This window comes from Salmo salar, chromosome ssa17, assembly GCF_905237065.1.
Source record: "Salmo salar chromosome ssa17, Ssal_v3.1, whole genome shotgun sequence".
Taxonomy (NCBI): domain Eukaryota; kingdom Metazoa; phylum Chordata; class Actinopteri; order Salmoniformes; family Salmonidae; genus Salmo; species Salmo salar.
The window spans coordinates 58,874,045-58,887,321 of record NC_059458.1 but is presented as its reverse complement, the minus strand read 5'-3'; the positions used below and the strand labels follow the sequence as shown (position 1 = coordinate 58,887,321).

The following is a 13,277-nucleotide window of genomic DNA, read 5'->3' as shown; positions in this document are numbered from 1 at the left end:
AACTTCCGGGGAATTCGCTAACAATTTACTAAATTACTCACGATAAACGTTCACAAAAAGCATAACAATTATTTTAAGAATTATAGATACAGACCTCCTTTATGCACTCGATATGTCCGATTTTAAAATAGCTTTTTGGTGAAAGCACATTTTGCAATATTCTAAGTACATAGCCCAGGCATCACGGGCTAGCTATTTAAACACCCGGCAAGTTTAGCACTCACCATAATCAGATTTACTATTATAAAAGTTTGATTACCTTTTGTTGTCTTCGTCAGAATGCACTCCCAGGACTGCTACTTCAATAACAAATGTTGGTTTGGTCCAAAATAATCCATCGTTATATCAGAATAGCGGCGTTTTGTTCGTGCGTCCCAGACACTATCTGAAATGGTAAATCAGGGTCGTGCGCATGGCGCAATTCGTGACAAAAAAAATCTAAATATTCCATTACCGTACTTCGAAGCATGTCAACCGCTGTTTAAAATCCATTTTTATGCCATTTTTCTCGTAAAAAAGCGATAATATTCCGACCGGGAATGTCCATTTAGCTAAACAGAGGAAAGAAAACACAGCTTTCGGTCGACGCGGGCACGAGCCTGAGTCTCACAGTACTGTAACCAGCCACTACCCAAATGCGCTACTTTTTTTCAGCCAGTGCCTGCAAAGCCACGATTCTGCGTTTTGCCGCCTTCTGAGAGCCTATGGCAGCCGTAGGAAGTGTCACGGGACAGCTAAGATCCTCACTCTTCAATAAACAGAGACAAGAAGAACGACACCTTGTCAGACAGGCCACTTCCTGCATGAAACCTTCTCAGATTTTTGCCTGCCAAATGAGTTCTGTTATACTCACAGACACCATTCAAACAGTTTTAGAAACTTTAGGGTGTTTTCTATCCATATGTAATAAGTATATGCATATTCTAGTTACTGGGTAGGAGTGGTAACCAGATTAAATCGGGTACGTTTTTTATCCGGCGGTGTAAATACTGCCCCCTAGCCCTAACAGGTTAAATAAACAGTTGGGAGAGATTTGTAAGGCCTTTCATTTGATGCTGAGTTTCAGTCATATTCTGACTGTCGTCTCTCTCTCTCGTCTCAGAGTTGCGCGGCCTGAAGAGCACTCTCGAGTGGCAGGAGGCCCTGGAGGCAGCGCGGAGCGAGGCCCAGCAGAACCCACTGCCCCTGGAGGTGTTCAAGGTGAGGATCAGCCATGTGGGGCGGATGGTTTAACAGTTACACAAATCAAATACTCTCTTAATCAATGTAGTCAAACCCCTGAGTTCCGATCAGTCATTTAACAGACGATATCATGTCATAAGGTTCCACTCCACCCAGTTAAAACTCTTCTCTGTCCTGGATACCCAATGGTAGAACAAGCTTCCCACTAATGTCAGGACCGCACCCATCTTCTAGAAAAAAAATCAAAAACGAAAAAATGTTTGATACTTTAAAGAGTATCATATATAAAATCCCACGGTAAACAAAAGCACTGACTTTGTGAATAACTACTTTGTGGAGGGAAAATGTACTTACTACGATTGCGATGTGGTTGTCCTACCTAGCTGTCTGAAGATGGATGCACCAACTGTAAGTCACTCTGGATAAGAGTGTCTGCTAAATGACAACAATGTCAACGTTAAATGATTACGTTACATGGCTCCGACACCTCCGCTCCTGTCTGTGTGTGGGTGTGTTTATTGTGTGTGGGTTTATGGTGTGTGTGTGTAGTGATAAGCTGCTGTCTTTCCCACGGCCCTAAGTCTGGGTGTGTACCTGTCGTAGACGACAGTGGTCTGACTGGACCTGTATGATGGCCTCGCTGGCAGTGGGTTCCAAAGGGCCACGCTAGCTAGCTCTATCTGTCCCTATAGGTCAAACACACCTGTCGCAGACAATTAGTTACACTCACATAGCCATTATTTGATCTAACTCAGAGCATATTTGGGCGGTTGAGCAGACGAGTCATTAATATCAAAGTAATAACATTTTAATTATATAGCCTAGCCCCACTGCTTAGTGTTTGTTAACAAAGCCTGTTTGCAGTGACCACTAAAAGACGTGTGTGTTTTCCACGGTGACCCGGTTGTTTCAGGACCATGCAGACCTGACCAAACACTCCTTCAGGACGGGGATGAAGCTGGAGATGGTGTCGCAGTCGGAACCGTTCCACATCTGCCCTGTATCTGTCACACAGGTGAGCCTACCTGGCCACCTCTAACCTTAGCCTACTCTGTCTAACCCAACCAAACAGTATCACACCTAGTCATACCCTTAAAAGTCTTTTCTATGTGTTAATGAAGCCATGGTAATGCGCTCCCATCATTCTGTCTCTCTGTAGGTCTACAATGAGCACTACTTCCAGGTCACAGTGGACGACCTCACTCCAGAGGCCACACCCCTGTCCCTGGTGTGTCATTCTGAGTCGCCGGGCATCCTCCCCGTCCAGTGGTGTCTGAAGAACGGGATTGGTCTAGAGCGGCCGAGGGGCTACCTGAGCCAGGACTTTGATTGGGCGGACTACCTGAAACAGAGTGGGACTGAGACCGCCCCCGACGCATGCTTCCCTGACGTAAGATACTTTCGCTTCCTTCCTCCTTCAGTTCCTCGCCTCATCCTTCTCTCTCCTTCTCACTCTCCATGCCTCTTCTCCCCGCTGTCCTCATCCTTCTCTCTCCTTCCCTCTCTCCATGCCTCTTCTCCCCACTGTCCTCATCCTTCTCTCCATCCCTCTCCCCCCCCCCCCTCTCTTCCTCCCTCTTGTCGTCCCTGTGCCCACCCCCCTTAAAGCTGCATTATGTCACTTTTTAGACGACCCGACCAAATTCAAATAGAAATGTCAGTCATAGATCTGTCATTATCATTGAAAGCCAGTCTAAGAAGCAGTGGGTCTGTTCTATGTGCACTGGTGTACAAAATGTTAAGTTTTTTACACCAGCTTCAAACAGCTGAAAAGACAATATTTTTGGTGATGGAAAATATATTTCACAGCGGTTTAGATGGTACAATGATTCTATACACAATGACTGCTTGTTTTGTCACAAAATGAAATTAGGTGAACTATTACAATTTTAGCAACCAGGAAATGGTGGAGCGATTTCTGCATATTGCACCTTTTAAATGAGCGATTATTCATAAACAACAGACATTCCCTCTCAATCAAACGAGACCAAGGAGAATGTGTGTGGCTTAAGTCTTTTGTCAGAAGGATCCATTGTTATGTCTACTGTTTATCCCATTGGCTGTGTGTGTGTGTGTGTGTGTGTGTGTGTGTGTGTGTGTGTGTGTGTGTGTGTGTGTGTGTGTGTGTGTGTGTGTGTGTGTGTGTGTGTGTGTGTGTGTGTAGGCGTGGCAGAGCCGAGGCTTCGCTAAAGACATGTGGCTGGAGGCCGTTAACCCTGTCAGGCCCACCGAGGTGTGTGTGGCTCAGATCACACAGGTCAGGGGTCGCCTGCTGTGGCTCAGACTGGAAGGTGAGACCTGTGTGTGTGTGTGTGTGTGCGCGTGTGTGTGTGGACAGCTGTCTTACCCCATGCTCTTTTGTCCCTCTCCAGGCCTGCCGAAGTCCTTCCCTGAATGTATTGTGGATGTGGAGTCCATGGACATCTTTCCTGTAGGATGGTGTGAGACCAATGCTTACCTCTTGACTCCACCACTGAAGCCTGTCTGTAAGTATCCCCGCATCTCTCTCACACACACACACACACACACACACACACACACACACACACACACACACACACACACACACACACACACACACACACACACACACACACACACACACACACACACACACACACACACACAGTGCAAACCCTATTATTTTGTGTTGATTGCAGGCCAGCAGCAGAAGAAGATAGCCGTCGTCCAGCCAGAGAAGCAGTAAGTTCGCTGATGCTCCAAAACTACAGTGAACCACAGTTAAACCTTTATTTAACTAGGCAAGTCAGATAAGAACAAATTCTTATTTTCAATGACAGCCTAGGAACAGTGGGTTAACTGCCTTGTTCAGGGGCAGAACGACAGATTTGTACCTTGTCAGCTCGGGGATTCAAACTTGCAACCTTTCAGTTACTACCGTAATTTCCGGACTATTAAGCACACCTGAATATAAACCGCATCCACTGAATTAAAAAATATATATTATTTTGAACATAAATAAGCCGCACATGTCTATAAGCCGCAGGTGCCTACCGGTACATTGAAACAAATGAACTTTACACAGGTTTTAACGAAACACGGCTTGTAACAAAAATAAATAGGCTTTAACGAAACACGGCTTGTAACAAAAATAAATAGGCTTTAACGAAACACGGCTTGTAACAAAAATAAATAGGCTTTAACGAAACACGGCTTGTAACAAAAAATAAAAATTTGCAGTAAACAGTAGCCTACCAAGAAAGTCATTGGTCACTATCTTCCTCCTCCTGTGCACTGAAACCATCTCCTTCGGTGTCGGAGTTGAATAGCCTCAGAATTGCCTCATCCGATATTGGATCGTTTTCATTGTCGCTCTCGTCACTTTCATCCAGAGGCAAATCCCCCGCTGAGCCCTCTTCAACACGCAGCAGTCCAGCCTTTCGAAACCCGTTGATGATAGTGGATTTTTTGACAATGCTCCACGCTGTCAGGACCCACAAATTTGAAAGCGGGAAAAATCCATATATTAGCCCCGTCATTGTTTAAGCCGCGAAGTTCAAAGCGTGGGAAAAAAGTTGCGGCTTATAGTCCGGATTTTACAGTAGTCAAACACTCTAACCACTAGGCTACCCTCACTGTGCCATTGCCTTGTTGAAAAGCCCCATCCAGCACTTTAACAGTTCCACCACACAGATTGCTATTCCACTCTAAAAACAAATCAATGCATTGCCAAGCCATGTCAGCAGCCACAGAAATGTATGGCCTATACTTTACAGTACAACCACCTAGATGGAGAACACACTCAAGTAGATACCCTTAAAAAGCCTCGAGGTCCCTCTCTCTCAAACCATAGCCCCCCCCCCCCCGGAACAGTAGCTAGCTGTTCACTTGGAAATTGCCATTTTCTTTTCAGCGGACAGATTTATTATATTGACAAATGACATGTTTCAGTCTACGGCTGGGAAACGCAGCTCTGAAGGATCAGGGTAGTGGTCGTTCAGAGACGACATATGAGGCTTTCAGTAACACTTTGTCAACCTCTCTCGTCTAACCTCTTTTAACATATCGCTCACCCAAGGGACTCATTCATCAATAGCCCTCATTTTTTCCCATTGTTGTTCAGTTGTGTTAGGGGAAGGACATGTATCACACTAAGCTAAATCTGACAGGGTCTTAAATAGCTGTGTCTTTGATTGGACGACTTTGCTGTTCACTCGATTGATTGATTGATTCATGGGTTGATTGATATTCCGTCTGTAGGTTGGCTCCGCCGCAACCCGCGGAGACAATCCCTCTCGACCTCTGCGAGCCCGTTGCCATGGATACAGGTAAACAAGATTCATAATTCAAATATGAGATGATTTATTTACAGCTATTAATGAAAATGAGAGTTAATGATGATCATGATTGACATGGAAAAGCCCTGTGTGTGTGTGTGTGTGTGTGTGTGTGTGTGTGTGTGTGTGTGTGTGTGTGTGTGTGTGTGTGTGTGTGTGTGTGTGTGTGTGTGTGTGTGTGTGTGTGTGTGTGTGTGTGTGAATCTGCTTCAAAGCAGATTCATATTTATGAGCAAACAACATTCGTCTGTCATAACAGTTGCTCTTCCCAATCACAATTGGTACCTCACAGCTTGTCTCAGAAAAGTGTTGCGTTTGAACAAGCTTCTACATATTAATCAATATTACACTTCTGTTAGCACTCAACATTTTACACAGTCCATGTTCTGTTTATTTTTTAAGGGGGGGGTGCTCATGCATATTTCTAATTTGTGTAATTACTATTCAACCGGAGCTGTGCACTTCCAGGTGTATGAGTAACAAAGTGTAAACTGAGGTGTGGCATCACACTACATTATGTACAGCACACCTCCAATACAAGCCTCATTAACAAGCCAGTGGCGTTTTAGAACAAGTCATACATAATGTAAGTGTTAGGCTGCTTTTACACAGGCAGCACAATTCTGATGGTTTTTCCGCTCATTTGTCTTTTGAACAATCACATCAGATCTTTTTATATCAGATCTTTTTCAGAGCTGATCTGATCGGTCAAAAGGCAAATTGGTAAGAAAAAATATCACAATTGGGCTGCCTGTCTAAACTAATTGGACTTCTATATAGTCTATCAAGAGATTGAACTTGATAGGCTGCCTGACATTCTTATACCTGTCTGTCATTGGATGATTGTCCCATGATGCTTCTCTCACTCCTCCCCAGGCTCAGCCAATGGGAGATACTGTTGTTCCAGGATCTATGTGAACCACCGCTGTTTCTCTGGCCCTTACCTAAACAAGGGCCGCATCGCTGAGCTGCCCCAGGCTGTAGGGCCGGGGAAATGCACTCTGGTCCTCAAAGAGGTAAGTAGAGAAACATCAACATACTGGTTGCATCCAAATCTATTCCCACTACTGTTGACCAGAGTCCTATGGGATCAGAAAAACTAACAACAGACTCTGGAGGAAGTAGAGAGGCATATGCCTAATTAAAGGACTGGAGAGGGGAGGAGAGGAGAGGGGGGGAAGGAGGGAAGGAGAGAGAGAAGGAAATGTCTTGTTAACCACCTGCAGTCTCTCAGCAGCAGCTTCAGTTTAATTTGAGCTGTCAGTAATTTCTGTTTACACACACACACACACACACACACACGCGCGCGTGCGCACACACATATACACACACACACACACAGTAACTCAGCAAAAACAGCCTTTCAAATCAAATCAAATCAAATTGATTTATATAGCCCTTCTAACATCAGCTGATATCTCAAAGTGCTGTACAGAAACCCAGCCTAAAACCCAAAACAGCAAGCAATGCAGGTGTAGAAGCACGGTGGCTAGGAAAAACTCCCTAGAAAGGCCAAAACCTAGGAAGAAATCTAGAGAGGAACCAGGCTATGAGGGGTGGCCAGTCCTCTTCTGGCTGTGCCGGGTGGAGATTATAACAGAACATGGCCAAGATGTTCAAATGTTCATAAATGACCAGCATGGTCAAATAATAATAATCACAGTAGTTATCGAGGGTGCAACAAGTCAGCACCTCAAGAGTAAATGTCAGTTGGCTTTTCATAGCCGATCATTGAGAGTATCTCTACCGCTCCTGAGTTGAAAACAGCAGGTCTGGGACAGGTAGCACGTTGGGTGAACAGGTCAGGGTTCCATAGCCGCAGGCAGAACAGTTGAAACTGGAGCAGCAGCACGGCCAGGTGGACTGGGGACAGCAAGGAGTCATTATGCCAGGTAGTTCTGAGGCATGGTCCTAGGGCTCAGGTCCTCCGTGAGAGAGAAAGAAATAAAGAGAGAAAGAGAGAATTAGAGAGAGCATACTTAAATTCACACAGGACACCGGATAAGACAGGAGAAATACTCCAGATATAACAGACTGACCCTAGCCCCCCGACACATAAACTACTGCAGCATAAATACTGGAGGCTGAGACAGGAGGGGTCAGGAGACACTGTGGCCCCATCAGATGATACCCCCAGACAGGGCTAAACAGGCAGGATATAAGCCCACCCACTTTGCCAAAGCACAGCCCCCACACCACTAGAGGGATACCTTCAACCACCAACTTACCATCCTGAGACAAGGCCGAGTATAGCCCACAAAGATCTCCGCCACGGCACAACCCAAGGGGGGGCGCCAACCCAGACAGGAAGACCACGTCAGTGACTCAACCCACTCAAGTGACGCACCCTTCCTAGGGACGGCATGGAAGAACACCAGTAAGCCAGTGACTCAGCCCCTGTAATAGGGTTAGAGGCAGAGAATCCCAGTGGAGAGAGGGGAACCGGCCAGGCAGAGACAGCAAGGGCGGTTCGTTGCTCCAGAGCCTTTCCGTTCACCTTCACACTCCTGGGCCAAACTACACTCAATCATAGGACCTACTGAAGAGATGAGTCTTCAGTAAAGACTTAAAGATTGAGACCGAGTCTGCGTCTCTCACATGGATAGGCAGACCTTTCCATAAAAATGGAGCTCTATAGGAGAAAGCCCTGCCTCCAGCTGTTTGCTTAGAAATTCTAGGGACAATTAGGAGGCCTGCGTCTTGTGACCGTAGCATACGTGTAGGTATGTACGGCAGGACCAAATCGGAAAGATAGGTAGGAGAAAGCCCATGTAATGCTTTGTAGGTTAGCAGTAAAACCTTGAAATCAGCCCTTGCCTTAACAGGAAACCAGTGTAGGGAGGCTAGCACTGGAGTAATATGATCACCTTTTTTGGTTCTAGTCAGGATTCTAGCAGCCGTGTTTAGCATTAACTGAAGTTTATTTAGTGCTTTATCCGGGAAGCCGGAAAGTAGAGCATTGCAGTAGTCCAACCTAGAAGTAACAAAAGCATGGATTAATTTTTCTGCATCATTTTTGGACAGAAAGTTGAATTTCCTTAGATACCCCCTAGTGTGAGTGTGTGAATGTGTGTTCATTTGAGTGTGTTTGTGTTCTACTGGTTTTAGTAGTTCTCTAGTTTTTGTGTCACGTTCACTTCACAACTAGGGAGAAAAAAATGACAATATCTTGAAGAAAGTGTGTTCTCCTGTGTGTCCCCGTGCAGGTGCTGAGCATGCTAATCAATGCGGCCTACAAGCCTGGGCGTGTCCTGAGGGAACTACAGGATGTGGAAGAGCGGCACTGGGACTGCCACGAGGAGACCCTCAAAGCCAAGTGAGTCCCACCTGGAGGAGCTCGACCAGGATTGGAGCGACCATTAGGCTCCTGGTGAACACCCTGAGTGTAAGGTCCGGTATGAGCAATCCCATTGGCTTGAGCTGACACTGTTTCTCTCCGCCCCTTAGATACAAAGGGAAGACGTATCGATCGTCCATCCGGATCGTCCGTCTGGCAGAGCAGATCCCAGACTTCTGTCGCAAAGTGTGTGTGAAGCTGCAGTGCTGTCCCAACCTCTTCAGTCCCGTCCAAGTCACAGACCAGTGTCCTGAGAACTGCTCCATTCAGACCAAGACCAAATATAGTGAGTGTGTGTGTGTGTGTGTGTGTGTGTGTGTGTGTGTGTGTGTGTGTGTGTGTGTGTGTGTGTGTGTGTGTGTGTGTGTGGTTACTCTACTTGTGTGTTCATGTGTGGGTTTCTGTTAATGGGAACTAAGATCAACTTCATATATGTTTGTAGGTTGGTGTGTGCGTGCGCGAACAAATACAGTAATTTTCTACAAGTGTGAGTTTGTGTGTCTGTCACAAAAAACACACACACACACACACACACACGAAAATACACACAGCCATTTGTTTCATTAAACCCCCTTTTAAATGAATAGCTAACCTGCGTCAGAAATGAGCCCATATGAACTGTGTTGAGTGTTCTGTCCCCAGCGTATTACTACGGTAAGAAGAAGAAGCTGTCTAAGCCGTTTGGAGGAGAGGAGAGTCTGGAGGCCAAACCCACACGACGCAGGAAGAAGAGGAAGGCCATCTTTGTCCAGAAGAAACGGCGCTCGTCTGCAGTGGACTACACTCCTGCAGGGTCACCACAGGTCTGACAGAGCTCTTCCTCTATTTGGTCTGTCTGTCGCTCTCTCCATGTCTCTCTTTCTCTTGTGTATAAGAGTGAAGGCTGTGTTCCCCTCCCCCTCTCTTTTTGGTTTTATTTCATTCTTGCTCTCTCCATGGGTCTCTCTCTTTCTCTCTCTTACTCTCCATGTGTCTATCCGCATCTCTCTCTCTCTTTGTCTTTGTGCATCTCTTCTCTCTCGTCTCTTTCTCTACATTTTAGTCATTTAGCAGACGGTCTTATTCAGAGCGACTTACAGTTGTGAATGCATACATTTCATTTCATGCATTTTTATTTTTTCTTACTATTATAATTTTTTTGTACTGGCCCCCCGTGGTAATCGAACCCACAACCCTGGCATGGCACACACCATGCTGGCGTTGCAAACACCATGCTCTACCAACTGAGCCACAGGGAAGGCCAGTTCTTGTGTGTCTTTCTTTCTCCCTCTCTCTCTCTTCGTGTGTCTTTCTCTCTATTAATATAATGGACTTGATTGTCACTGCACTAAGATTGACCCTATAACTCCCTACAGGACAGTGATGAAGACGAGGATGAAGATGATCTTATGTTGCAGTCGGGCAGTGAAGAAGGCACCAGCTCTGAGCCGCGCGAGGACCACACAGACACTTCCTCTGTGGAGGTGGCTAACAGCCGGCCGCGGCGCGCTGTGACGCTACGCAGGGCCACTCATACCGGCATAGCTTCGGGCAGCCGTGAGGGTCCTGAAAGCAGGAGGCGGAGCACTCGGTCCCTGTCATATAACCAGGGGAACAAGTACCACCCACCCAAGAGACAGGAGATGCAGGTGAGAGCAAATGCTACATGCAGAGACACACACAGACCCACATTAATGAAGATGTGATTTAGTATTTGATAGGTTCTTTGGCTCCCTGGTGGCCGGGTGGCCCTGGTATGGTCAGTGAATGGCGTCCTGATGTCATATCCAGTTGATAAATGTCCTGCATGTAGATGAATCTTTGTGGCCATGTGTCCTGTGGTCCTCCAGGTAGAGTGTAGTGAGGCGGAGTGCCGGCTGGTGTTGGAGAGGAACCCTCTGGAGTGGTCCGTAGAAGACGTGGTCACCTTCATCACCTCCACCGACTGTGCTGCTCTCGCCAACATCTTCCAGGAGCAGGTACACACACACACTGTGCACACACTCTGAAATACATGCAGACACACACGTCCCCAATTCAACACACTTTCTCGTTTGATGTACAGACTGTCTCTTCACATTATCCTTGACATCGTCATCCTTTCCTCTGTCTCTCTGTCCTTATTCTCTGTCTCTGTCTCTCTGTCTCTGTCTCTCTGTCCTGATTCTCTGTCTCTGTCTCGCTGTCCTTATTCTCTGTCTCTCTGTCCTTATTCTCTGTCTCTGTCTCTCTGTCTCTGTCTCTCTGTCCTGATTCTCTGTCTCTGTCTCGCTGTCCTTATTCTCTGTCTCTCTGTCCTTATTCTCTGTCTCTGTCTCTCTGTCTCTGTCTCTCTGTCCTGATTCTCTGTCTCTGTCTCGCTGTCCTTATTCTCTGTCTCTCTGTCCTTATTCTCTGTCTCTGTCTCTCTGTCTCTGTCTCTCTGTCCTGATTCTCTGTCTCTGTCTCGCTGTCCTTATTCTCTGTCTCTCTGTCCTTATTCTCTGTCTCTCTGTCCTGATTCTCTGTCTCTGTCTATCTGTCCTTATTCTCTGTCTCTCTGTCCTTATTGTCTCTGCAGGACATAGATGGCCAGGCGTTGTTGTTGCTGACCCTGCCCACAGTCCAGGAGTGTATGGAGCTGAAGCTGGGTCCAGCCATCAAGCTGTGTCACCAGATAGAGAGGGTCAAGGTGGCCTTCTATGCCCAGTACGCCAACTGATCCTGGGCATCTCACCTGGCACCTTTTACCCTGTAGAGCACAGGCTGTCTGGAGATGCCCCGCCCAGTACACCTTCATCTGAGGAAGAGGAGGAGAGATGATTTCGCTTAATGCCAAGTCTGGGATTACCTGGTCTAGAAGGTTGGGAGGAAAGTGGGAAAACTGGTAATGCTGTCACTTAGGAATTCCTCAATTCTGGACATGGATTACCCAGCCACTTTTCCGTGGATTACTGATGTCACATAGAGAAGGAAGTGACGTCAGAGGAAGTAGCGGAGGAGCTACCCACATACGGAGCTCAGGACGTCATCTGCGACAACAGGCAGAGATGGATTGGAAGGTTCCGATTTCCATAATATTGTGTGGAAGGATCAGTCAACTGTGAATGGTTGAGTACGATACATATGAGTCAATCCATATGGAATACAGATCTGTGAAGAAACTGATCGAAATCGAGGATTATTTTCTTGGAACATTTTGAAATCGAGGATTATTTTCCTGGAAAATCGTATTTTTTTTACATGCTGTTTCAGACTAATGGCCCTGGATAGTGTTTATGAACAAATGTTATTAAATATTTGTTCAACGTTTTCCCTCTTTGTTATATTTAAGTCAATTAGCTTAATATATTTCATTAACGAAAATCGGTTAGTAACCTACAATATATTTGCAATATTTATTGTATTCCTTATTGAATAGATATAATATCTTATTTGGATGTAAGAAAAATATATTTAGAGAGAGTTGATAGGCTATTGAAATGTCCAAGTCTTTGGGTTCAAATATGTATTTAAGGATGTTCATGAGTTATTCCAGTCAATAGTAATTTAGTCCTGTTATTAAATTATCTGTTTGTTCTTGTGTGCATAGGGAAATAGTAGGTCCGCTGCATTTTCTCATTAAGTTTATAAAAAATCCTGGTAACACTTTATTTGGATGGTCCATCTGTAGATGCTCTACAGACTATCAGTAACATTTCAACTAACTATCTACTAGCCCTAACCTAACCCTTACCTTAACCCTTATTCTAAACCTTACCCTAACCGTAACCTTAGCAAGCAGTTGCTTATCAACAGATAGTCTGTTGCTAGTATCTACAATGTGACCAAAGTCCTGAATGAGCTTTTTACCCTTTTCACTTTTTAAGAAGTTGTTTTCACAATCATGTAAACAGTCATGTCAAATGCGTTGTATCCATCTATGCAAAATGCTGTGCAGATATTTTTGATAAGTGTTGATAAGAAAATAAATTTCTACAGATTTTGTAATGACGTTTTGTTTTCTAGCTTTTATAGAGATGAAGAATTGGTCAAGGTGTTTTTTGAAACCATGTATAAACTCAGGGGAGGGTAAGCCGGAGTGAACTACGTAGGTAGTCATAACCATTCCATTACTGATTTGGATTTCACTGTGTTTCTTCATGCAGGCAGTGACTAATAGCCTGTTGTTTTTCCAGACTGTAGCATGTTCTTAATGTAATATACATTTAATACAGACAGTACATATTCAGATGAGAGTATTTCACAGCAGCAAGGCGAGTCGTGCTTCACCAATTTTCTGTTACTGCATTTAATAGAACATACACCAACTCTGACACTTTCGATTGAGCCAGTCTGAAAAGTGTTTTAATCAACTGCTACCTAAAATGGTTGCCTGGCAACACAATTTCTAACGTCTGTTTTGCATGATTTTTTTCTCCCTTTTCCCAGCTGTATCTGAAAACAAACTGGATACATTTTGATTGCAGAGTAGTAAACAACCATTTAACTGGTTTAAATTT

The 13,277-nt window shown here is 45.1% G+C and overlaps 1 protein-coding gene across 4 annotated transcripts in view; it reads left to right on the top strand.

Moving 5' to 3' along the window:
• The window catches only part of LOC106576194 (scm-like with four MBT domains protein 2), a 56,024-nt gene extending 43,259 nt beyond the window's left edge, over positions 1-12,765 (top strand). For 2 of the 4 annotated variants that reach the window (XM_045699838.1, XM_045699837.1), the window contains 15 exons: positions 1,103-1,200; positions 2,096-2,197; positions 2,342-2,572; positions 3,347-3,473; positions 3,555-3,668; positions 3,843-3,885; positions 5,404-5,471; positions 6,357-6,496; positions 8,687-8,796; positions 8,928-9,103; positions 9,260-9,304; positions 9,460-9,620; positions 10,173-10,445; positions 10,647-10,775; positions 11,357-12,765. In XM_045699838.1, coding sequence (XP_045555794.1) covers positions 1,103-1,200; positions 2,096-2,197; positions 2,342-2,572; positions 3,347-3,473; positions 3,555-3,668; positions 3,843-3,885; positions 5,404-5,471; positions 6,357-6,496; positions 8,687-8,796; positions 8,928-9,103; positions 9,260-9,304; positions 9,460-9,620; positions 10,173-10,445; positions 10,647-10,775; positions 11,357-11,497 — 1,958 coding nt within the window. In that variant the 3' untranslated portion in view covers positions 11,498-12,765. The remainder of the gene's footprint in view (positions 1-1,102; positions 1,201-2,095; positions 2,198-2,341; positions 2,573-3,346; positions 3,474-3,554; positions 3,669-3,842; positions 3,886-5,403; positions 5,472-6,356; positions 6,497-8,686; positions 8,797-8,927; positions 9,104-9,259; positions 9,305-9,459; positions 9,621-10,172; positions 10,446-10,646; positions 10,776-11,356) is intronic. The other 2 variants (XM_045699840.1, XM_045699839.1) reach the window with 1 other exon arrangement.
• The last annotated feature ends 512 nt before the right edge of the window (positions 12,766-13,277 follow it).